We start from the raw sequence: 26,062 nt of genomic DNA on the forward strand, positions 1-26,062 counted from the left end.
CACTGGCAGGAATTATTTTAGAAACAAGGACTCAGGGACAGACTATTTTAATTAAAAATAAAGAAAAATCACTTTGTTTTGGTTTGGTTTGGTTTTTTTTGGGGACAGCACAATACATAGGGACAGTCCTAAAAGGAGGTTAACATCAGAGCAGCTGAATGTGATCTGGCTCGTGCTTGGCTGACAATACCATGATGCTTTTGCATGTCGTGTTGGTGAGAAGCCACATGGCAGTGTTACATCTCCCTTGCTGCCTGCTCCTCTTGAAACGCATTGGGCTGGGGCTGTTCTAAAGGAAAAGAGAAGATGAATGTAAAAAGCCAAACTAGGCAGGTACAAGAGTAGCGCATAGGCAAGGCAGAGCAGAGGGAGGTTGCTTTTAGTCAGAGTGCCATGAGCTGGAGACAGTGTCTGCATCCAAAAGGCAGCAAAAATACAAACTAATCTGCAAAGCTTTTCATGGCTGATGCTGAAACTGAAAGCTTAGCAAGGTCCTGAACCAGAATTGAGGCATCTTTACAAACCAGCATAAAAAAAAAATAATCTAAAACCTAAGAAAGAAAATACCCCAAATACCCACACTTTATTCATCAATCGGAAGCTGTCTGATGGGAGTGGGGAAGCAGGACACCACTGCAGCTTGTTATTTGCCAGTAACTTTCCTCATCACTCACTTTGGACAGCATCACAATTTCATTTGACAACTTTGGTATATGTCTCCTGGGGACATTGCACGTGCAGGATGCTCTTAGCTGGTGGACTTTGTCCTCTGATCACAGCAGAGTCTCTGCTTGGTACATGAGGCTAAAGATGCATGAAAAGGTCAAGGCTTAGGGCTATTTCAGGTGCTCTCAGACTTCAAGGTCTAAGAGCACTTGTGGGCTTAGGGGTGTGAATCCGTCAGAGGTACCCACAAGTTTTTCTTCTATAGTGTAATTACTGCCTCTGAACCTCCCAAAAGGACATCTGCCCACCAGTGGATGTCTCTATCCCTTAGCATACTGTGATGAACCAAAATAAGCAGATCCTTGGGTGGCAGAAGTGTGGATATGAATAAAGCTGGGCACAGGGGTAGGATGAGATTGGAAAGAGTGCTCAGCAGGACTCTCAATTTCTTGCTTCTCCCAAGTTTGGGAGTTTTTAAAGAACAGCTTTGGAAGTAAAGTGCATGGGGATCCTGGTTGTTATTCATTTGCCCACATGATGCCTGGGAGTGGAAGAAGAGTGAGAAGTGCTGTGGAGGGAGTTACATGTGGCTTTTCTCAGGCCATAGGTGGTAGGGTGCAGGGAGATTACCTGTGGTGATGCTTTTCTCTTGACTGTCCAGAGGGCTGGAGGTAGTGCACTATTGCCAGCCTAGTGGGGGAGGTGTTTTTTTTAAAAATCAAATGGTAACACCAAGGTTTGTCATTTTTACAGTCCTGGAGGTGTAGGTAAACCTTCCTCTCTCTTGCACTAAACACCTCTGGGTCCATCTCATGGATGGTCCATGTGTTGTCTCATCTTCCAGTCCCCATCCAGTCAGTGCTGGCATTCAGCCCCAGCCACTGAGCCCAGCGGTTGCCCTAGAGAGCGCTCCTAGTCTCTGCAGTCCAAGGCACAGCATCAGGGTAATGTGCCCCTTCCCAGCCTCTGCCACAACGGAAGATGCCTGGGAGGGTTTTGGCCCTGGTAGGACTGGCGGCTGCATCCCTGGGAGGGGTTAAGCCAGGTCACGTATGTGCGAGCTGATTGTATTCCAGACCTATGCTCTAAACCTCCCTGTTTAGCAACGCTGTCGCTGTCGTCAGACAACTTGTTTTCCCAATTCTATAATTACCCCAAGGAGTTTCCCCTCCCCCTCCAGCTGCGTTTTTAACCATCGAACCCAGAAAAGGCGAGCAAAAGGGACGAAGGGGCTTAGGGAATAGCAGGCCTCTGGTTGCCAAGACTTATGAAATCACCGTGTAATTTTGTTTCTCATTTCTGGAAAGCTGACGGGAGGAAGGCAACTTCCCTAGTAAGAGATCCCGGTGGGCAGGAGCCACTGCCCAGTTATGGTTTCCTTCCTTTTGAGAAACCTGCCTCCCCTCATCCGCCTCCCCCTTTCCCTGGGCCCACACTACATGCTTGTAAAAGGTCGGCACTGGCAATTATAATAAGGTCCTGCCCTGGGTGGAGAGAGGAACCGCTGGCCATTGCCCAGATGGGCTTGTGCCAGGCTATAGGTACTGTCATGATGGGTAAACAGGTGCTGAACAGGGGCTCATTCTGCCCCCTGCTCTTGCAGGTGGGTTGCATGAGTCTCTCCAGCCTGTTGCAGCAGATATTTTCCCGGTGAGTGCAGTGGCAATGAGAGCAAAGTGAGGCTGGCAAGGCTGGGCATCTCTCCCCACGTGATGCACCTCTGTCTCCTAAATAGAGACTGGAGGCAGGATGGACAACAGCTGTGCCAGGGGGAACACCTGGGGGAAGGGGCTGAGGGGCAGCAGCTGATGTGCAGGATGTATTTCTGCACTACAGATATTGCCTTTCATCTCTCTCCTTGCCAGCTCCATGATGTCCTAGCATCAGCTCCCAACTGCTACCGTGGTCCTGGCAAAGGGATAGAGAAGGTGGGGAGGGAGCAGGATGCTGCCTGGGGAATGATGGCTGCAGGTGGCATCTCCATGTGGCTGGACCTCACACTAGTGGAGGAACGGGGTTGGTGTCTACCGGCCAGTGCCAAAATAACCTGTGTTGAGGGCTCTTGCAAGACTGAGGGAGTTAGGCAACCAGAAGATGCTGAGGGAGGGCAAGATGCATGCTTGTGCACTGCTGGATTTGGGGCAGGTTGATGACTGCATCCCGTAATTCACAACATGCTCCCTGCAGCATCCCCCTCAGCTGCCACAGAGCAGCCAGCCAGCCACTGCCCCTGCCCCTGCATGACCCAACAATGGTTTCCACCCTAGTGGAGCTGAACCACAGCCACAGGAGCAGGTCGCAACTGAATCACCCGACAGTATGGGTAGAGCATCACTGGCACAGCAGCGGTAGGAGGTGGAGGCATCTCCATTGCCACCAGCATCATGTGCCTTCCCTCAAAGGGATGGAGATGGCAAATGTGGGGGAACAACAGCCCCCCTGAAGACCTGCTGTGGGAGCCACTTCCCAGGCATGGCTCCTGGAGGAAGGCTGCTCCTTTCTCTTCCAGCCTAGTTGGAGCATGCTTTGAATTTTATCCAACCTCTGACCCACATCTGATAATAATCAAACCATATTTGTTACACCAACAAGGCTCGTTAGGAGGCTGGCTCCACTCGGGGGAGGGGGGAGGGGAGAGCACTTAGTTAATGGCGATGACCTCATCTCATGTGATGTCATTCAAAGGAAAAACACTGAAGTCACTCACATATGGCTCAGCCTGGGTTTTTTCAGCCCATAAAGCTTCAGATTTTCAAAGGCACAATACATGCACTCCCCACCCCCACTCCAGCTCCTCCAGTTACTATAATCCTGAATGACTTTCTGACAGCCTGGGCTCAGACCTATAAACTAGTAAGGAGCTGTGTGGAGATGTATTAAGGAGTCTCACAGGTAGAAAGGGAAGGGGAATTAGTTCTCTCCCTCAGGACAAATGCAAAGATGAAAACACATCATCCCTCACCTACTTCAGAAGCCGCTGCTGATGGATAGTCCCCAGTGGGACTGGGGAAACCCATTCCTACATGTCCCCTCTTGCTGGACTTCTGCACCTGAGAAGGCTTTGGCAGAGGGTACAGCTCCTCCACACCACAGCCCTGCTCTGCTGGGACCGGGCAGACAACTCCATTCAATGTGGCTGTGTACAGGTGTGAGCAGCCCAGCACCAGCCCCTTTCCCCAGTTGCTGGGGCCCATTCCCCTCCAGCTGTTTGAAGCAACTCCAGGATGAGCATCCCTCCTGAGCGATGCTTTCGGTGGAGCCATCAAGAGGAAAAGATGAGCTGGTCGGTTAGGGCCCTGCTGTCTCATCCCCAGCTCTGTCCTGTAGCACAGAACGCCAGAGAAGTTATTTAATCTTTTGTGCCTCAGTTTCCCTCTAGGAAGTCTGAGATAATGGCATTGCCCTTCCTGGCTCTGAGGTGTGAAGTTAAACATATCGCAGAGGATGTGCCTTGATCCTGCCAGGTGCATCTGTGGGGAGGGGGCAGCCTTAGGGCACAGCTGTGGCACGCCTGTCACTGGCCAGGGCACAGCAGGGGTGGAGGGTGATGCTGCACCCCCTCTTCACCACAGGGTTTTACCGCAGACCGCCCTGGCTGGTGCCGAAACGAGGTGTGGGCATTAGCTTCCTCCCTCCAAATCCCTGTCCCCAAATTAACTCCGCGAGGCCAAATCCGGCGTGGTGGGGGCTTAGGACGAGAAAATCGCGGTTGCGCCTTTAAGCAGGGAGCGAAGCGTGTGTCAGGCCCGGCGTTCTCCTGCGTGTCTGTGTGCTGAGTAAGGAATGCGGTCGCATGCCTGACCCGTTAGCTATGAGCGGCGGTGGATGGATCAGCAGGGCTGGTGCTCGCGGGCTGAGCTCATTCAGGCTGCAGCGGGAGCCGCGCTCGCAGTGGGGAAAGGCGCGGAGCGGGGAAGGGGGGCTGCGCCGGGGCCCCCGCCCCACTCCGCTTTTAATGCTTTTTATTTTTTCAGCCTGAAGGCTGGAGCCGGGGGGAGGCTGGCCGTGCTTTGCCGCAGGAGGGCTTTTGGGGGTTTTGTAGCGTTTTGTTTGCCAGCTGTTGTTTTGCTAAGGCGAGAGGTGCCCCCGCGAGCCGCAGCCCGGCTGCCCGGATGCCCGTGGATGTGATGCTCGCTCCCTCCGAGGACCAGTTCTGGACAGACATGCGCGAGGGGCAGATGAAGCTGAAAATAAGGGTGCGGAGGATGAAGGAGAGCAGGGACATGAGAGGTTTGTCAGCCGGCCGGCTCCTTTCCTTCCGGTGGGGACGGAGGGGAAAGCGGGAGCTGCTCCGCCCGGGTTTCCGAGATCGCCCTTGCCGGGCGGCGAGCGGCACAAAGAGCGCAGGGGAGCGGGGCAGCCTGGTCCTGCGGGCAGCAGCGCGGAGGGGGCAGCTCCTCCGGGCAGGTGAGGGGTTGGGATCCGCTCCTCCGGGCAGGTGAGGGGTTGGGATCCGCTCCTCCGGGCAGGTGAGGGGTTGGGATCCGCTCCTCCGGGCAGGTGAGGGGTTGGGATCCGCTCCTCCGGGCAGGTGAGAGGTTGGGATCCGCTCCTCCGGGCAGGTGAGGGGTTGGGATCTGCTCCTTTGGGCAGGTGAGAGGTTGGGATCCACAGCAGTGCCAGCGCTGGGCAGCTTTCCCACCTGGTGTGGGGTCTAGCGAGGCTGCTCAGCTGGGGGGACCGCTGCGGGGTCCCTTGAACCCTTCTCTGTCCTGCCAGGCTTGGCGAGGGAGCAGGTGGAGGAGAGGAGGAGGAGGGATGGAGGAGGCTGTGAGAGCCAGAGCAGGCATCTCTGCTTCTTTGGGCACCGGTTTGGAGGGGTCACCGAAGCTGTGGGCATCCACACCCTGGGCCGAGAACGAGTGAGGGCAGCAAGGTGTGCAAGGAACGATTGGCCCAGGCAGCTGCCCAACAGAGCCATTTTGCCTCACTAGCACGATTGATGCCTGCCCCCATCTTCAGGGGAATTTCTTTCAGAAAGGGGTTTTCAGTGTTACCGCCTTCCGGGCCAGGGTGAGGGGCAAAGTGGAGGAAGGGTGTATTAACTGGAGCAGCTTTAAGGCATGCTGAGCCTGGAACAACCTAGATGATGAAAGGGTTGAATCAAGCAATTTCCCCTCCCTCACCACGTAAAATGGGAGCTTGCTAAAAATGCTTGGCAGGTTTTTGTGGCATGAAGCACATAACCCAGTAATGGTGTCATTAGTAATAAGTCACTCCTAGAAATGACACATTTTCTTTACTTAGAACAAGTAAGGCTGGTCCAAAGCAGGCACAGTCACCAGTGGAAAATCAAGCCCAGCAGCTCAGGGAGTGTGTCTGTGGTTGTGTGGGTGGAGGGCTTCCTTTCTGCTACTTTTCTTTTTTAAGGATGTTTTCTACTTGCTTGTGAGAACAGGAGGGTCTGGGACCAACCTGCGAGGCAGGGGAGGGCTGGTTGATTTGGGTAGGTTGGGAGGCAACAGGGTGATTTAGGAGCAAATGGGCAGAGGCTGTTTGGGGTGACCACTGGGGAAACAGGGAATTCACATGAATCCATAATAGGGCTGATTCATTCATCCCCACTGCTTGGTTGAGGGGGAGAGAAAAAAAAAAAAAAAAAGCCAGCAGTAGGGCTGATGAAATTTGGTGTCGAGTGAAGGAAAAGAGAAACCAAGGCTGGGTAGAGAGAATCGGAGCTGAGCAGGGGGATGCAAGGGGGCGATGGGGGACTAGGTGAGCACCAGACATCGCTCTCCAATCTCTGAGATGAGTGGAAGTAAAGGAACATGAACCAGGAGAAGGTGAGATGACCAAGCTGTGGAGCACTGGGATTTCACCCAGGTGGGTGGAAGGACTGCACCAGGCACTGCTGACAGAGATGGGTAAAAGCAAATGGGGCTGCAGTGCCAAGAGGGGAACAGTGATGATGGAGGCAAGCGGAAAACTCAGAAGTTCCCCAGGCAGCAGGAAGTGCTGACAAAGACCTGGAGCTTCCCAGAGTACAGTGAGTAAAGGGTGACAATAAGTAGTGTTTCATCATGCCACACAGCTTAACTGCCAGCACTGACAGGCTCCCAACCCGCAAAAGAGCTGGGGAGATTGCAAAGAGGGATTTTCCCAGTTGCTCTGGGGGTTGACATGTGGCGTACCTGGCCCCTCTGCTTTTCTTCCTTCAATTCAGCCTGTTGCAGAGATGCTCATCCAGATGTTCAGGCGTGCTGCCCTGCCAAGGCTGAGGATGATGCAGGTAGAGGCTGGGGTTTCACAGGTCCCCCCAGCTCTCATTGTCTCTTGTCATGCCACGGTTCAGCAGGGTGGTTTAACACTTGGGGATGGATTTGTCAGGGCACTGGGAGCACTGTGTCCCCAGGGGGCTGGGTTGATGGGGAGGGGGCATCCAGGCATCATCCTGGTTACTGAGCCAGTACAGCAGTGGGAGAGCCATGCTGGTGTGGCGGCTGCTCCAGCAGCAGCCGAGGCACACGCTTGCTTGTATGCCACCCGGCCCCGTGCCACACACCACCCTGGCAGTGGCTTTCAACCACCACAGGCGTTTTAATGAGAGCCAGGCAGACCCTAGCCTCTTTCAGTCACCCACGGCCCCTGGGAGCTTAAGGAGGGCAAAAGGTCTGCAGAATGAGCACAGGCACAAAACGCACCAGTGGGGTTGATGCTGCCACAAATATTCCAGCACCTGAATGGGAAATGGTTCCTGAGCAGCTCCAGCTGCTGCTCCTTAACACTCATTATAGGAGCAACGAGGGTGGGCTATAAACCACCTCTTTATACATCCCCATAGGTCTCCTGCCAGATCCTGTTATGAGAGTTAGGAGGCGTGGGTTTCAGTGGCTGCTGGCCCAGGGAAGCTTTCAGTTCTGGCTGTGCCTCTTCCCCTCTTCCTTGTGGCTGCAGACTGGCACAGTGGAATAACATGTCACCTGTTCTTCCCTGTTTCATGCTGGAGGGCTTTGGGTTGAATGTGCTCTACCATGTATGTTAGAGATTGGTGAACAGGATATGTCCCTGCTGTTTGGCACATCTCATGGAGGTGAGCAGGCATTTAGGAGGTTCACAGGGCTGGCGTGTTCACGAAGCATGTGGCTCTCCTGAAGAGCAGTTTTGAGGTGAGGTAGGTGCCCTAGGCTGTCTTCTAATGGCTTCTTGCAGTCAGGGAGGTGTAGCATCAAGGACAAGTTGTTGGGTTGTTTCAAGGGACTCTGAAGGAGCTGAGTCTATAGGGCCAGAGGTGAAGAGTCAGTCTGCTACCATCAGAGCAAGATGTGAGAAGGTTTTCAAGCGTCATTGTTTCCCTGTCTCCACACTTCCAGTCTAGGAAGACAGCCTCTGTGCAGAGGCTGTGGAGGAGTCCCCAGGTGTGGCAGGGTCTTAGCCCGGCAGTCCAACACCTCTCTCCTTTCACCTTCTGATCCTCTTCCATGCCAGCACTGGGACTTATTGTACATTTTGCTTATCTCCATCTCAGGGCCTTATGCAGCTGCTGATGCAAAGAGAGACTGCTGAAGGGGAAAAGTTGTAGGGCTCCCTAAGAGTTGCAGCAGTGCTGGTACCACAGATGCTACTGGTGTCTTCCCCCTGGGCTAATGGATAGGCTCTGGAAGGATTCCTACCATCCCTCTGCTGCGTCTGTTCTCCCAACAAGTCCAGCTTCACTGGGAGGTTGTCATTCGGCTGGAAAATGCACAGAGAGGAGGGTCTGGCAAAGATGGGAGCAGAGGGGAAGTTATAGGGGTGCTAAAGGCTTTTGTGTCTCTGGAGGCATTGCTGAATGAGCTCAAAAGTGGGGTGTGATTTTTACCCGCGAACCCTCCTAGAGACCTGCATGATGCTGGTTCTTGCTTTTTCCTTTCTCCAACTTCAGCAGAGGCTGTCTCCACTTAAGTCATCTCCACTTATGGTTGGTTCCTTATGCCCAAACATCCCCGCTCTTCTCCTAGGCCTCACCTCTGCCTCAGGCAATTGCAGGAGGCAGGAAGACACCAGATTTTCCAAGGAATGGTTTTGGGAACCCTTTGGAGTGCTAGAGCCATGAGCTGTGATGTGCTGCATAGTGACCATTTCTTCCCCAACAAGCCCTCACTGGGCTTAAGGGGAGGATCAAGAAGAAACCAGAAATCCCCAAGAACTTACTCCATCAGACGCAAATCCTTCCCAAGCTTAATTCCGCATGTGCAAAGAGAAATGGCACTCCTGGTGCCAGCACTGTGAATAAAAGAGGAAAGACAAGACAGACCCAGTGCCCTGGATCTTCACCTCTGGGGCTCTCTCCCCGGAAAAGTTGGGACTCATGGCCCAGGGAATGGAAGGGGGAAAGCCCAGGTGTCAGCTGGAGCCCAGCCAGGGACATTCACCGCCTTTGGCATTGTTTTGAAGAGCTGCTTTGCTTTCTAAAAATGAAAGGCATGCTAGAACAGCCAGTGCAGGGTGGGGTGAGCATCAGTCTGAGGCTGGGATGACAGCAGGTACCCGGCCCCATCTCTAGTGTTTCCCCACAAACCCAGGCTGCCCTCAGCAGGTAGGATGGGAGCATGCCAAGGCTCCCAGACAGAGGGTTGAGGCTTTACTTGCAGCAAGCTACGGGCATAATTTTGAGTGCCAGTGTCCTCCAGTTGCCAGCAGCATGCCACGGTAGGCACTGCAGTCAAGGGTACTGCCAGCACTGTCTGTGAACATCTCTGCCTGCTTCTCAGTCCCCCTCTGCCCATGGCTGGACTTCCCCAGGCAGAACTGGCAGAGGATCTGATGTCAGGCAAGGGCCAACAGAGGTGGGCGAGGAGGAGAGAGTGCTCAGCGGCATGCCCCAACCTGCTTTAGCTATGAGATCACTGCACACTTCTGGCTTTTAAAGAGTGATCCGAAGCCATGTGCAGCCCTAGGTGGCTCCTGATGGTTAGGCATGAGGGTGAGAGGCTGGAGACTGGAACAGGCACCGGTTCTTGAGGCTGTGCTTTCACGTGTCCTGCTCCAAAAAATGTGCTAGGTTCCTTTGAAAAAAAAAACCGCATGTTGTTTTGCACGAGCCCAAGGGCTGAATCTGTGCTGCAGCCTACCCTGAAGGTGGCTGAAAGATATTCTTCTGCAGAGTTTCTGCCCGAGCATCCCCTGGGCATCAACGGTGTTGCACTCAAGCGCAGAGCAAAGCAGGGGGTTTGCACGTGTCCATACTGGGCTGTGAACGGTGATTTATGCTCCTTGGCAATGGGATGTTGTGCAGGGATGAGCAGTAACTGGAGCTGCGCTGCACCTGTGCTAGGCCTCCTGCTTTTCCTCTGATTTAATGTCCCAGTTGAGAGGTGACATCATGTCAGAGGGAGCCAGAGAAAAGGAAGTGCTGGAGAAGATAAGGTGCTTTAACTCTACCCCTCCCAGCATGGCTGGGTTTTGAAAATGGGAGCTGTGTTAGCTGCCAGCCAGAAAAGCATAGAAGAGGGGAGGAGAGAGGTTGGTTGGAGGACATCTTCCTCTTGGGGTGGTGGGAGCTGACACCAGGAGCTGCTGAGATGATGGGTGATGGAGGACTTTGGTTGTTCCCAGGTGGTGTGAGCATGATTTTATGTGCTGTGCTGGCTTCTTCATCACCTTCACCTCCCAAATTTGTGTGGTGGGTTGTCTACAACTCCAGTCACACCCCATCAGAGCCTACGTGCCACACCAGCAGCCAGAGAGGTGCTCCAGGAGGTCAGCAGTAGTGCTGACAAGGTACTGGAGGAGGTAAATTGAGGACGTTCCATGGCTGCCCTGCTTCCAAAGGGGAGAGAGACTGACTGGCAAGGTCTTTACCAAAGACTCATTAAATGTCTTGTTTAGCTGTGGAGATAGGCCAGGGATTCCTGTAGTGCTGAGTCCAGAGACTTGGGCTTTCAGAAGGCTCTTGTGGAGGCATTCTGATTGCTTTGACGGTCAAAGACAATCAGGCCCCAAAGTCTCCTTTGGGTGATGTCAAGCCACATCTGCTCATTCATATGACTGCAAAAACTTCAAGGGAGATTTGTTCAGTTAATGCGATCCTAAGTTCTCTCTGTTGCACCAAGCTGCCACCCAGATGTCCTCATCTGGAGGGGAATGGGGTTAGGCCACTACTAGCTAGAACTGTTTCTACCCCAGCACACGTGATTGGTGAGTGAGAGCAAATCAGGATCACCAGCAGCCTTACACAACTATGCAGAACATGCAACAGCACTGAATGAAGGTTTTTCAGGTCCCCGAGCTTCCTACCGTGCAGGTAGAGCAACACTTGCTGCCCTGCTGAAGTCAGTGCTCTTGCTGCTTGAGCTGAGGACTGGCTTTCAGACATTTTCATTCACATTTGGACTGTGCTTTTGACCATGCCAGGCACTGTAGCAATAGCTCTGGCTGCCAGATGCCACATAGCATGGCCCCAGCTGGGGGGTTTCTCTCAGTATGAGGCTTTGAGATGCTCCAGCTGGCTGTTACTGCCCAGCAGCCTGGCATAGTAAATTGGGTACTGCTTGCTTTTGCATTCACTAAGGTCGGAGCATGGCCTGCAATGGCCTGCAGGTGCCAATGTGTCGATCCAGTCTGATGGGGCAGAAATTATGGGTTCAGTGTGGCTGGGCAGAATGAACATCTGTCAGAAACTGCAGTGTGCAAGTGTAGCCATTGTGGCAAGGTTTGGGCTGATCTCCCCAACCCAGGGAGCTTTGCACCTCAGTGGGCTTACTTGTTGTCATCATGCCCTGGCAGATTTTGCTATCAGGAGTTAACCTAGTTTCCTCAGAGTAATAGGCAGCCAAGGAAAGGACTTTATTCTTCTGTCATTTGTCTGAATGAAGTTGCAAAGAACAGGAGGGAGGCAGGGGGGGTGCAACATGTCTCACATGTACATTAATATCCAGGTGCAGCAGGAAAAATCAGAGCTTGGTCTCCATTCCTTTCTCCATGTGTGCGTGGCACGGTCATCACGACATGTCTACACTGGTTAGCGATAGCTGGTGGCCTTTTACTCCTCAAGGCTCTGTTTTCAGCATTGCAGGGTTATCACTGCTGCATGCCAGCCCGTGCCTCAGGGTGCCGGGTACTGATGGTGTCAGCCTTGCTGCTATGAGCTCAATGTCCCCATTTTCTCTGCAGGAGGCTTTGCCACCTTCTCATCCTGCTTCCCAGGGCTCTGCGAGGGAAAGCCAGCTGCCATCCTGCCAATGAGCATCTCCCAGCCATGCTTGCCCGTGGCCAACATCGGCCCAACACGCATCCTGCCGCATCTCTACCTGGGCTCCCAGAAAGATGTCCTAAACAAGGTACAGCCCTGTTGAGGAGACACGTCTGCCCTGGCACATCTGGGATACCAGCCATGCAGAGGAGTGAGGGCATTAAGGACTCCCCTCTGGCCCTGTTGGAGGACTGCACTTGGTCAGTCTGACCACACCAGGAGGCAGAAGGCAGGGAGTGCATAGGCAGAGCTCAGCAGAGCTTGAGAGGGTGGTTGCAGGATGAGTCATATTGATGAGCTTTGGGGTGATCAGACTCTGCCTGAATGCCTGTGGCAAACTCGGACGTAGGAGGAGCATGGCCAGGAGAACACCTGGGCTTGGAGGGGGAGTTGCCACAGCTGGAGGGAGGTGTGGGGCAGGAGACAACTTTGCACCTACTTGCCTTGCCAGCCAGGCTTCCAGATAACACCATTTTCAGCAACCCTTTGATCCCTGTGGGAACAAGCTAGGGTATTCAGCCACAGCGGTGCAGGGACAGTCTGCCCAAGGGCCCAAAAATGAGTGAAGTTTTACTATGGGGAGAGAGAATAAAAGAGGGAAAGTGTCTGTTTAATGGTGCTGGAAGGACTCTGCTGTGATGTCATGCCAGGGAAGGAATTTTGTTTAAAGGAAAAATAGTGTCAAGAAGAAAGGAAGAGGAATTGAAGTTAAAATAACACTGGGTGCCTGTCTACCGCAAGCAGGAGGGAGCCAGCTGCGTGTCCTCACCTGGGGCAGGCGAAGGAGGAAAGGAACTATGATGCCAGAGGGGAGTTAGAGACAGAAAGGAGAGAGAGAGAAATTATATATAGGGAGTAGAAGGAAATGAAAGAGAAAAATGCCAAGAATTTAAGCCTGGGAGCTGATCTGGCTCTGCCGAGCTGAGGCCAGGCTCTGCAGAGCCTGCTGGGTCAGACAGGAACCAGCTGCTGGAGAGCCAGGGCTGAAATCCTGGTGCAGTGTCCTGGGGAGCCAATGTCAGGCAGAGAAGTTGATAGATTCCTTCCCTTCATGCCTCCTCAGAGAGTTTTAGAGCTGTGTTTTCTGCCATGCCCACGGTGTGGCCAGAACATGCTCTATTCATAGACAGCAAAGCAGGGTCAAGTGCAGAAGCCATGTATGGCTGATGTTTCTCCTGTTTAGCACATTGCAAAGGAGCAATGATGACTTCTGCACTCTGACATGCGGAAGCAGTCTTTTATATCAATGTTTTCTGCTACTGTTTAATTCTGGGTCTCCCCTCAAATAGTGCAGGCCAGTCACTGAGACCCAGCAGCTGGCGCAGATGTTCTCCCATTTATGATAAGCAACCTGCTCCAGTTGTACAGGTGACACCTAATCTGATGGGACAGAGAAAGAGATAAGTCAGATGAGCCATAAATTTGGTGTCAGCACTGCGTAGAGGTGAACTTGGTTGTAACCCTGGGAGGCAAGGAATGGAGGTTAGTGTGGATGCAGCCGTACGCACACAGCAAGCCAGTTCCCTGAAGGATGGCCTGCAGGTTGAACCTTAGCCTCTTATTGCAATTTTTCATCTGACTTTATTTACCTAAGGTCTCCCTTGTGCTATTTCATTTTATTGAGTCAGAAATATGGGCATTGATTATGGCCATTGAGGGCCAAAGCAGAAAAGTCACAGAAAACAAGTCCAGGTTCACTCCAGTGTCAGAAGAAGGGAAGAGATGGTCCCCCTTGCTGCCTGCCTATGTCCTAACACAGGAAAGTATGTTCACAGTGAAGAACTGTGAACAAGTAACAAATCTGTGAGAACTCCTGATGTGTTTCTGAGGGGTGTGGGAGCAAAGACATGGGTTGACATTGGTCGACAGGCCCTTTTTGTTGGTGAGATGCCTCCTCTCTCCCTTGGCTGATGCTTTCAAAGCTTTCAGCCAGAGTTTTTGCTGATGTTCTTTCTTTCATTTTCCTATACCTCTCATACTGGGGTTCGTGGGGTTCCATGCTGGGATCCCCTTCCTGGTATCTTTGGTCTTCCTTACTTTTACTTGGACCAAAGTAAAGATCTGCTGAGGTTCAAGCCTGTGTCATCTGAATTGAAACAACCTTCTCAGCTGATCTCTGCTGTACTACCTTATGGTCAGGCCAAGGCAGCAGTGGAAAATCCACAGAGGAAAATATGGGGGTGGGAAAAGGCAGGGAATGTATGACAAGGCAGATCTTCGGCACTTGGTGCGGATTGAACTCAGCCAATCATTTGATCGCTTCTCTCTTGCTAGGACTTAATGACACAGAATGGGATAAGCTATGTTCTCAACGCCAGCAACTCATGTCCCAAGCCGGACTTCATCTGTGATAGTCACTTCATGCGCATTCCTGTCAATGACAACTACTGTGAGAAGCTGCTTCCCTGGCTGGACAAATCCATTGAATTCATTGGTGAGCTTTTGTTACAATGGTTGCAGATGCTCCAGTTCTCAGCCTTCAGAACTTGACCACTTCTTCCTTCATAGTCTTACTCCCAGCAACCCTTGTTCTTTCATACAAAGGGGTTGAGGAGGGAGGCTACAGTAATTTTACTCACCACCTCTGACCACATCAATGTTTTTCTCTGTTTCCTCTACTATACTCTAGACAAGGCCAAGGTATCCAGCTGCCAGGTGATTGTGCACTGCTTGGCCGGGATCTCCCGGTCAGCCACCATTGCCATCGCCTACATCATGAAGACCATGGGTATGTCATCAGATGATGCTTACAGGTGAGTTTTCCCAGGAGGGCAGGAAGGGGTTACGCCAGTATGCTTCACTCCAGGGAAGCCAAGCAGACTGAGTCCAGCAGGAGGGTGGAAGCTTTTTGAAGCCCTGTCTTCCCTTGTCTGAGTCCCAGTGAAACCAAACCAAACCTCCCTTCATAAAATGCATGCTATGAGGAATGGTTGGGAGCAGTAAAACTGGAGGGAGGAGATAGTCTCAGTCTACTCCTGGGGCTTCCCTAGGTCCCATGGTTCCCCAAGAACCCTTCTTTCAGAAATTCTAGTCAGAAGATCCTGGACAATGCCAGTTCCCCCTACAGAGGCTGAGGGGAGTAGGTGAGAACCAAGCACCAACTGGGGCTGTCTGTGCCTCTTGGCAGGTTTGTTAAGGACCGTCGCCCATCAATCTCGCCCAACTTCAACTTCCTGGGTCAGCTCCTGGAGTACGAGAGGAGCCTGAAGCTCCTCAAGGCCCTGAAGTCAAAGGGCGACCGGGGTGAGGGGGATGCCCAGCAGGACCTGGCAGAGGCGGCTGAGGGTGGCCGGCACCCACCACCACCTACCTCAGAGAAGGCCGAGGAGGTGCCAAGACGCACCGGCTCGGTGTCCCCCAGCAGCGACCCCGAGCGACAAGGTGGGACCCCGAAGGTCCTGTCACCCACCACCCTACAGCAGGGGCTCAACGGCTTGCACCTCTCCTCTGACCGCATCCAGGACACCAATCGCCTGAAACGTTCCTTCTCCCTGGACATCAAGTCTGCTTACTCCCCCGGCCTGCGGCAGGAGCCCCCTGGACCCTCCGGCCCTGGGGACGCCCCCAAACTCTGCAAGTTAGACAGCCCATCAGGCGCTGGTGGCCTCAGCCCTTTCTCCCCAGGGGCAGACAGCCCTGACCGGCCGAGTGCACCTGACCTCCTGCTGGAGGCCAAGGTGAGGCAGCGGCGGAAGCACCGGCACCCGGCAGGCTCCCCAGCCCACGGGCTCAGCCTCAATGTTGCTGGGGTGTGTGCTGCACGCAAGAGCCCCAGCACTGAGGACGGGCTGCCACCACGGCTCGGCCAGCCAGCTGCTGCTCCTGGCACCACCGCCACCTGGAGTGGGGTGCACCTGGAGTCCCCCAGCACCCCCTCCGGTGAGGCCGGCTGGTACTTCGGCACGGACTCTGGCAGCACTGGCAGTAGCGGCGGGAGCCTGTTTGCGGGCACCAGCTCATATCCACCGCCATTCGGCTGCGGTGGGGTGACGGGCAGCTGTGAGATCAGACTGAGGGACAAGGCACGAGCTGAGCCACGGGATGGGCGGCACAGCTGGCATGAGGAAGCCGGTGCTGAGAAGCAGTTCAAGCGGAGGAGCTGCCAGATGGAATTCGAGGAGACCATGTCTGAGGGCAGGGCCCGGGAAGAGCTGGGCAAAATTGGCAAACAGTCCAGCTTTTCGGGCAGCATGGAGATCATTGAGGTGTCCTGACACCCACCCGGGGTGTCCGGAGAGCAGGGACGGGGACAGGGCAGGGGGCTATTTAAGCTGGGGGGAGAAGGGAGGGGGATGGTGGGGTTTAGGGAGGGAGTATTTATACCCATGCGTGCATTTTTGGGATCGCACGTGATGAAACGGAAGTGAAGGCAAATTAGTCTTTCCAGAGTCAGGAAACATAATGGTGGATGCTTAGTGTCCCTCCTGCACCTGCCCTGGTCCTTCCTCCCACATCTGCAGGGGATCCCAGCCCTTGGAGACCTGTGCTCAAAATTTGGGCATAAAATATGAGTGGCAAGGGGCAGGGGTTGCAATCCTGGCTGTGGGGATGGGGCACAGTGCCTGTGGAGGGACCACAGCTGCCCCTTCCATGGACTCTGGTGCACTAAGCATGCTCTCCAATGTTTCTCTGGTTAAGTAACCTAAAAATGCTGCACTGGAGCAGCCCTATACATATATAAATATATATTATATATAATATAAAGAAAAAAATGAAAACACACGCAAAGGAAAAGGTAAATGGTTTTACTGCGATTTTTATTGAAACGTAAATAATATTTCAATTTTTTTGTTTTGTTTTTAATTTATTGAAGCTGTTCATTCTGGCAATGATTTGCAGACAATGTGGGGCGGTACTTTCAGCTCTATTTTTACTGTGTATGGTATTTAAATCTGAAATACGAGTTTCTAAGCAATATCTGAGGCCTGTGGCTCCTTCTATAGCTCATGTCGACGACAAAGGTTTTCCCCTCCTTCTCTCCGGGCACAGCGACGAGGGGACAGGAGACTCTTCTGGGCCCTTTTTCTAGAAATGAACAAGTGAACAAGCAAACTATAAAACCTTCTTACAACACAAACTGAGCCAGAAAATTCTCTTCTGGAAGCTGCTGCCGCTCTTTCACCCCTTGGTCTCTGTTTGCTTCTCATCCCTATCCTGGCCATCACCCCCATCCCAGTCACTGTCCCCATCCTGGCCATCACCCCATCCTGGCCTCTCCGTCCCAGCCATGCCCCCCTCCCTTCCCCTGGGCTGACCATCCTTACGGGAGAGAGCAAGGAGGGAGTCACCCGAAGCAGAAGGAAGGATGCCGGGTGTTGCCCTCAGCTGTGCAGGGAAGGGGAAGGTGTTAGAGGCTACCGCAGCAGAGGCAGGGAGGGTGGCTGGTGGTAGTTGGGATTTCTTCTTGGGGAGCAGGGGCATCTTGCCTGCCTCTCCCAGCCCCTCAGTTCCCCCCCACCTCTGCCACCTTGCTTGAGAAGTATGGAAAACATTTTCCCTTCGGGGTGGTGGATTTTCAAGCTTTCCCATGCTTTACTTCACATCTGAGAAACCCGTGGGGAGCATGTTTGCAGGTGCCAGGACTTCCCCGGCCCTGTTCCCCTCCAGGCTGGCTCCCCTCCTTCCAGCAGGGGATAAACCAGCCAGAGACAAAGCTCTGCAAGCACACAGAGGGCACAACTGACATTTTCAGAGGCATTTGGCTGCTTCCCCCCAGTCCCAGTGGGTAGCCAAGCTCTTGCCTTCAAACCCCAATGTCAGGCTTGCTGAGAAGCTGCTTTCTTGAGCTGTAGGCACTGAACTGCCTCCACTGCAAGGCACATCTCTCTCTATGGCTGTCTTTGCTTTCTCCCTCATCTCACACTAGTTCACAAAGCTAATACCTCAGGGGTCTCTGTTTGTGCATGTATGTGTCCTGTGTCATCCTTGGAGTGATGTTTTTCTTTTCTGGTCCGTACCAGTTTCTCTCCCTCTCCTTTGTATCTCCTCTTATCATTCGTTTCTATCTTTAAATCAAACTACACGTGACAAACCCAAATTATCTCAGGTTTAAAACTGAACATGAAGCAGAGGCATCAGGAGCTGCAGTTGTGCAAGGAGGGGCTGCTTGCTTCAGCCCAATGCTTCCTCAGCCACAGTTGAGGTGAGTCTTCCTGGAGACTCCTAGGTCTCTTTCAGGCCAGATTTGGTTTTCTGGTTTTCCATGAGGCCATTTGGTGAGATGCTGGGGACCTCAGTGTGCTCCTGCCTGGTTTCCAGAGGTGTGACAGGAAGGGATGGAGGTGACTGGAGAGCCAGGGACCACCAGCCTCTATCCCCACATCACTTTTGATGAGGGCAAGAGATCTTCTAGTCATCCCTCGAAAGCCCACTACCACCCATCCTTTCCTTCAGCAACCAGCTCAAACCAGCTCAGTGTTGCCAATCTGAACACTTCTCCCTTCTGGCTATGAAAGGGTGATGACACTATGGAGAGCCTAGGCTCCCTTTCTAGATTCCAGTAAGTATTTGAGTCCATCCTGCGAACCACGCAGCTATCCAGCAGCTGCACTCGCAGCAGAGTCTTCTGTGTGGACATTGATATCAAGTCCAAGGAGGGAGAAAAAAAGAATTCATCCTCCCTCCAGGAAGCCCTCTGAGCCCAGTGTGTGTCACCTGCCTCCGGCCCAAGCAGCACTGCTGGCTCCCCTTCACCTGCTGTCCTTCGTGGTGGCATCTCTTCTCAAGCATGCCAGGGGCCACTGCCTGCTGGTCTCTGCCCTGCATCACCCAGTTCCTGCCCCTCCCATAGTCCTCCAGTGTTGGTGCCACCATGGATCAACTGAGCTCAGGCCAGGCAAGTTGCTGGCAGGAGCTGGATAGGTGAAGCTTTGAGCAGTGGGGGGCGGGGATGGGGCTTGATGACTTCCCAAGGGATTTTATAAAAAGAGGACAACAAGTTGGCACAGCCAAGGGAGAAGATGAGGTGAGGCACTAGTGAGCTCTCATCTAACTTATCCCATTAGCCGACAACTACATTGCAAGTGCAAAAACATAGCTGAAGTAAGTCAGAAAAGAGAGGGCACGTGTTGTATATGAGACTCTGAATGCCTGCAAAGCTGTAGATATGTGATTTGCTTTTTGCCATCTCGACTCCGCCACCCCTTGATGTTCCTTTGCCATGCTTAAGGCTTTGGGTACTATGGACTCCTCTTTCCTCTGAAACCAGAGCAAAAAGAAGTAGTTTTTAAGATTAGTAGATCATAACTGCTAAGAGACATTCATGACCCACCTTGGCAGCCATGTTTTGATATACTTTACCTTCATCCTTCCCCTTTACATTGGACACGTGCACTAGAAGCCCTCTTGTGCCATATTTTAAGGCTACATCCAGAAAATATGTCTTGATGAAGCAGTTCTGTCTGAGTGTCTCCTGCCAGTCCTGACCCAAAGCCATCAGGGTCACTGAGTGGCTCGAAATTAACTTGGATGATTTTTTAAAAATCAAACGCTGTCTAGTAGACCATTTGTCCACAAATCAGAGAGCGATGACTTATGAGGATGGATGTGCCAGCTGGTAGCCCTCCCCAACATCTGTCTTTTTATGGGCTTCCACAGAAAGAAAACTCAACCCAAAGCCTCACTTGAACTGAAAGTTACCTTTCCATGCTGAACTGATGATTGTGCATTTATTAGTAGGGACCCATAGTGACGTAAGTGTGAACAGAAGATAGGAAAGTTGTCCTTTTAAGGGACGAAACAAAAAAGCCGTTGAGTGCCCAACAGTAGAGGCAGTGGCAATAGCTCAACTTTCCACCACATAAAGGACAGAGCAAACCAGAACTTTCCTTTGTGCTAGAAGGGACATTGTGCCCTTCCCTCCAGTCCCCACCTGTCTCGAGGGCTGATCCCCCTGGCCACCTTCTTCCCCAAATGCCTTTCAGGCAGCTGAGCAAAGCCAGCGAGAATGCAGCAATCAGGTTGGCAACACGGAGCCAGAGCATTGGGTTGGAGCAGGCTTGACCCTAGTCTCAGCAGCAGCATCCTCAGCCCTGATGCCTTCCCAGCCCTTCTCTTTGCTTGTTTCTTTGGACATCCATCTCCACTACATTTGCCCCTTAGAAGACAATGCCCTCCCAGAACCCCCTCCTGCTGTCCCCTTACCCCTCCCATCTTTAATACTAATGATAATAAACTATCAGTGTTGTCATTGCAATCTATGAATGATAGATTTGAGTATTTATTATATTATTATTATTATTACAGTTACGATTCTGTACTTTTTTGCTTATTACTCTTTGTATGTTGCTCCTTGTTTCTCTGTTGTGAATAAACGCAAGGCCCCATCACACCTTCTCTCTGCTCCCCGCAGCACAGCTGGAGCTGTACTAGGCTTAGTTGCCAGCTGTCTCAAGCCCCAGGAGGCAAACCCTTGTCAGAGTAGCTGGAGGGTGGTGCTTCCTAAGGGTTTAAAAACACTCAAACCCGGGGCAGATCCATTCTCTTAACTCTTCCCTTCCCTCCTGCAGCTCCTCTCCCCTCAGGTGCCTGCTCATGTTTGCAAGAGGCAGGAACCCACTGACACCAAGAATGGAGGATTAAACAGCAAAAGCTTAAAGCTTTTGTAACAGCTTTGAGGAGTACTCTCCAGGCACCCAGCTCATGGAGTAGGCTCCTTCCAGGTTGTGGTCCTTCACCTTCTTCTGCTGGCTACGCCTACAGGTTGCATCTTCACCCACAGGGCTGTCTTGCTCTGCTGTTGTAACTGTAAAGCTCCCCTGCTCAGCCGAGCCTGTGCACTGGTACCGCATTGTAGCCGGGTGGCCTGGGCTTTCTTGGCTTCAGTGTCCTCCTCATGCTGGTGAGCTCCCCCTGCCCCAGGACAGCACTGCCTGGGGGGAACACGTGGCCAGTGCTAGAGCAAGCTCAGTGCAGGGCAGCAAGGAGAGATGTGAGAGGCCTCCAGTACCTGCAGGGATTCAGAAAGGAGCTGGGAATGAGCTCCCAACATGAGACTGGCTATGTCCTCTACCCAACACTGATAAATGGGAGTGTCATAAGGGGACAGAGTCTGGTGCAGCTTTTTCACACTCATCGCCTGGGCACCTTGTACAACCTGGAGGTTTCCGGGTGACGGAGAGGTGAAGGAGGAGACATTAGGGGAAGGGAAGAGGAGCTCTGTCTGCACCGTGGTACGAAATACTCTCTGTACTGCACCAGCCCCATGAACAGTTATTTTTATTTGCAGAGTTTAACACCGACCTTCTCCAAGCAGCCTGGGCACAGTCTCTTGTCCCTGTCGTGACTTTGCTTTGCCGTGGCATCATGCTGTGCTGAACTAATTTCTGAGGTTGCTCTGAAGTCACAGTGGAAAGCAGAGAGCTCAGGTCTTACCCCTCTCTCTGGGGGCCCTGGAAGACCCTTATTGGGGTGCCAGTCCAGTGTCACCCTTCCTACCTCACCTGCCTTTTGGGCAGCCGTGGATGGGGAGGGAGCAGGCAGGTCCTGACCATGCCAAGGCTGAGTCTCATCAGCTCCTGCCCCCATCCTTGCAGGATCAGGCCCTTCCTCAGCAAGCACAACAAGGGGGGCGGTCTGCACCCACCCTGGCATACCTGAGGAGTCCTGAACAGGGAAGAGAGGCTCTGGCCACCAGCCCCACCACACTCCTTTCCTTGCTGCCCATTTGGCCAGTGCTAGCGTCGGACCTGGGGAGACACCCTGTCCCTGCCTCGTCCTTATTTATTTATTACCAGGGGCTGTAAACAGCAGTGCTTTTCTACCTTCTACTTTCTTTTCCTTTCTTTTGTATTTTGGAAAAACGTGTTGTAATAAATACCCAAATAGGTGTTTTAACAGCTGGTGTCAGCCTTGGTTTTTGAAGGTCAGACCTTCTCAGGGTGGGGCTGGAGGGTCCTCTTTGGGAGTCTGGGGAGGGTGATGGATCTTCAGCTGCATCAGTGGGGGTCAGAGCTGGCGAAGAGCTGGACAAACAGCCAGACCTCGACGCGCAGTCAGATCTGGATGCATAGCCAGACCCACATCTATGGCTAAACAACTGCAGAAACTTTACTCAAAGCAGAAATAAGACTCGTTGCTGAGGGAGTAGGGGGATAAAAATTAATTGGGGCATTCATGAACCCACGGACTGCAAACAGCCACCCTAGGGGTTTCTGATAGTCTGGTGTGTGATTTGTGGCTTTGAAGCTGTAGGTGGGCATGTGAGCAGACCCATTCTAGGACTGGCCAGATCCTGCTCCATATCATATGTGTATATACAAGTGTAGGGAATGGTACATATTGCCAAGTTACAGAGCACAAAGGCTGGAGTGTTTACATTGAAATATATTCTGTTAATAATAATTATTACATTTTTTTTTGCCTCCTAGTTATGCTCTGCTCCCACCTTCCACCTGGCATGGTGGCAGTGTGTAGCTGCATGCTTGATGCACGCTACAGCTAATCCCTATAAACACATCCCAGTCCCCCTACAGCCAACTGAGCTGTTCCCTCTTCCCCACAGCAGCAGCCGTGCTCTGCTTGGGGGGTAGCCAGCGGATGCCAACCAGCAGCCCCGTTTTGGCTGAGCTGTGTTTAAGCGGAGGTTGGGGGAAGTGTTTCCCCACTCCCCCCTGCAGCAGGTTTACTTTGGAGGGAGAAGGCATGAGCAGGCTCCCTTCAGTTCTGGTTCCAGAAAGCCGCTGCACTTATTGACTTAAATACAGAAGGGATATCCATCCCCATGGCTATTTTCCACAGGCTGGGCTAAATCCCTGTGGCTTTTATAAATTCACTCCTCTCATCCAGCTGCAATTGCTGAGTCTTTTGTAAAGCCTCTCAATACTACTGCCATCATCTGCTCCTGGGGTAGAAATTACGCTGCCCAGCATGAAGCTTTGGCCTCCCGCTCGGCTGACCCCATTAATGGCTTCAGAGAGGCTATTTGCATGCCCTCCTCTCTCAACCACTCATTGCTGTGCAAGAGATGGAATGGGAAAAATATTTAATACAGAAACCTGCATGATGCTCCAATCTCCCCCCCATTTATCTGTTCCTGGCTACGTTTTTTCGAAACTTACTGCCCTGGGAAAGATGCTGCAGCTGAGTCCCCTGGGCTGACATCTTGTGTCACTGGCACAGCTAAATTCCCTCGTCCCTCTGGGCTAGGGAACACCTGGGCCACTGGGTCACCCACTGGCAGCAGTGCCCATGCGGGAGGGGACCCAGGTGATACTGTGGGGTGTCTGCTCTTAGCTGGGGCTACAAGTACATGGATGCTCTGTACACTGGCAGAGGCACCCATGGGTGGAACACCTAGTACAACTCTGGTGCGAGGTCCCCCTGCTCTGGTGAGAGGCTGCTTCTCCTCTCCTCATGGTTTGCATGGCAGAAACCATTATTGCAATGAGAAACCCAGGAACGTCCTTTTTCCAGCTCTTAGGCTTTTATTGACTCAGAATGGCTGCCAAGCCTATAAATAAATGTTCCTTGAGCTAAATATAGCAGCCACTGAAATAGCCTTCTGGCTATTTATTTAGCTTGTGGCCTCTTTGAAAGCTTGCCAGTCCATACTGCCTCTACCTTCACGCCATCCCACCCCACGCTGTGGCCACCCACTGTGGGGCCATGGTTGAGTCAGCATGGGGAGAAAGGGTCACAAAAAGTCAGCCCTTCAGCCCTGTCTCTACAGGGCTGGAGAGCCAGGGTGGCAGGGTCTGGAAGCCAGAGGAGCTTCAATCCTCTGCACCCCTGACCAGGGAGCTGGGAGGTCCCCAGAAAAGACATTTACTGGAGCAGTCGGGCAGGGGCTGAGCCAGCCACAAGCCAGTTTCCTCTCCTAGGAGGATTTGGGACCTTTTTCCAGCAGTGGAGCCTGGAAAAGAGAATTTATCATGTTCCGCAGGCTTTCCAGCACTAGGTGGTGTGTATTGCTTTTCCATACTTTGCAGGAGTCTAAATACTCGTGGCGCACAGCGATGCTGTGTGTCAGGACCTGGAGGGCACCCAGTGACATGAATTGACCCCCACCCACGCACCCGTGCTAGAGTCAGAACACTAAAACCTGTACCCTGAGTAGTGCCACAGTTGGTCTCTGGCCCTGGCCGCCAGATAGACCTCAAGCAGTGCTGCAGCCATGTTCTCTGCTGCTCCTGGCAGACCCCCCTCCCCCAGTCAACTCGACTTCATTGCGTTTCTGGAGATGTCATTTGCCATGTTGCTGAGATAAGCCCTTATTAAGGCACTCGCTCTGAGACCCTGTGTGTTCCTGCAGAGCCCTGTTAGTTGCAGATTGATGCAAGAAGGTATGGGTTTCAACCCTTCAACACCAACGGAAAGTGAGGTGAGGACTGCTCTTGTGCTGCAGAAACTGCTGTACACCTTGAGCATAACCGAACTAGGGCACTGCTTACCTTGCACTGTGACGACTTCATTGCAGGTCCATACTAGTGAAGGGAAAAAACCCGTCATTCCCTGGAAAGCCACATTCACTCCTGAACCAACCCAAGACATTAATAACACTTAGTGCTTACAGAGAGTTTTGCTAAACATGAGCTAATCCTTAGAACACCCATGGGAAAGAGAAAAGTAATTATTGTTATTTGGCTTGATTTTTTTCTTTCCCATGTACCCCTGCAGATGGGGATGAGCTCTACCAAATCCAGAGAGCTCTGAAAATCAGAGAAGAGATCCACTTGCCCCAGCTTGTGCAAATAGGAAACCTGGATGACAGGTGGTTTGCCAAAGGCCACCCAAGAAGACAGAGTTGGAGCCAAACTACTGCATGGGGGAAATCCTGGCCCCCAGTCACGCCCCTACTCCCCTAGGCTATAATTCCCCAACTGATAGGGCAGTTCTGTTCCTCTTGTGGGTCCTCATCTGTGGGATGCCAGAGCGATGTGGATTCTCTGTATCATTGCTTACCTTCCTCCCCACAATGTCACTTCACGAAGTGGTGAGATACCCTGCTCTCAGTGGCAGTAGATGCAGAAAAAGCTCATGAATATATTGGTTTGGAGTGTTACTGCAACGAGTCCCATGACTCCCTTTCTGAAATTACAGCCCTGGACCTGCCGCCATGTGTAGCTGACCCCACCAGCCCCCAGATGCTGGGTGAATAGCCCCCATCGCTGTGGTCAGTGCAGTGCTAGCAGCATGAGGGAAAAGCAGCCAATGGGCCAGTCCTTGGGCTTGTTGCAGCTGCAAGGTGTTGGAGCGAGACTGACTTAGAGACCTGAGTGCTGGGGTCCTTCTTGGGGCACAGAGGGTGTGGGTTCAGATGCCCTAGGTGCAAGCAGAGACCAATACAATGGCCAACTGCCTGCCCAGGTTCTTTGCAGGGAGAAAGGACAGTTTTAGAGGGCTCCCTATAACCAGCAGTTCTCCCTGGCCACACTCTTCTCTGGAGCTGAAACCTGTGCACTCTGTGTCTGAGTTGAAATACCATCTGTCGACAGTACCCAGATGATGTAATTTAGTTTTCCAGGCTTCTGGACTGAGCCAGCAGCTCGAGCCAGTATGACTGGAGATGCTTTATTTAGAAGGAGCCCGAGTGCAACCAAGCCCAGGGCTTCGCAGCACCCCTCCGCCACCTCCCTTCCCTGCTGATGCAACACTGACCACAGCAAGGATGTCAGGCTGCCTCAGAGGAGGTCGCTCTTGAGAAGCTCAAAGTGGAACCCTGCAGGATGAGTGGGGAGGGGGGATGCTTCAGGGGACAGATGAAGGTGATGCTCAGTCTGTGCAGCCTGCTGCTCTTGGGACCTGAGAACCTCCAGGTCCCTCCAGGTGATGTCCACAGCCAAGCAGCAGCCATCTCTCCAAGTGCCTTTTCCCTCTTTCCAGCTTCCTGAGAAACTCAACCTGAGATCCCTGGTGTGGCAGCAGCTACCATCCTCATCCTCATGCTTGCCATCTCGAGGATGAGTTACTTCAAGTGAGCCTCAGGCTGCCTCTGAGGGTTTTTTAGTTGAAAAGCAAATGTTTTCTCCCCTGCTCTCACCCCTTAACCTGCTGCTTCTCTCTCAGCAGCATCTCCTGACTGGCAAGCGGCTAAGAATAGCCCTTGCGCAGGCTCCAGGATGGTGCTGTTTGCTCAGTGACTCAGGGCTGGCTGGGCAGGCACTTACTCAAAGAGCCCCATTACTCATCCTTCTGCCTTGCCCCAAGAATGGGGTTTGTGTCTCTCCCTCACTTCTCCTTCAAAGATGTTTTATTTATTTCTTTTTAATAAAGATGCCATCTGCAAAA

The 26,062-nt window shown here is 52.5% G+C and overlaps 1 protein-coding gene across 5 annotated transcripts in view; it reads left to right on the forward strand.

Annotated features, from left to right (window-relative positions):
* Positions 1-16,753, forward strand: part of DUSP8 (dual specificity phosphatase 8) — a 41,486-nt gene extending 24,733 nt beyond the window's left edge. For 4 of the 5 annotated variants that reach the window (XM_054067074.1, XM_054067073.1, XM_054067077.1 and 1 more), the window contains exons 4-7: positions 11,758-11,924; positions 14,111-14,270; positions 14,466-14,589; positions 14,964-16,753. In XM_054067074.1, coding sequence (XP_053923049.1) covers positions 11,758-11,924; positions 14,111-14,270; positions 14,466-14,589; positions 14,964-16,050 — 1,538 coding nt within the window. In that variant the 3' untranslated portion in view covers positions 16,051-16,753. Of the gene's footprint in view, positions 1-4,461; positions 4,897-11,757; positions 11,925-14,110; positions 14,271-14,465; positions 14,590-14,963 lie in introns of those variants that run through there. The other variant, XM_054067078.1, reaches the window with a different exon arrangement.
* The last annotated feature ends 9,309 nt before the right edge of the window (positions 16,754-26,062 follow it).

This window comes from Cuculus canorus, chromosome 5, assembly GCF_017976375.1.
Source record: "Cuculus canorus isolate bCucCan1 chromosome 5, bCucCan1.pri, whole genome shotgun sequence".
Lineage (NCBI taxonomy): Eukaryota > Metazoa > Chordata > Aves > Cuculiformes > Cuculidae > Cuculus > Cuculus canorus.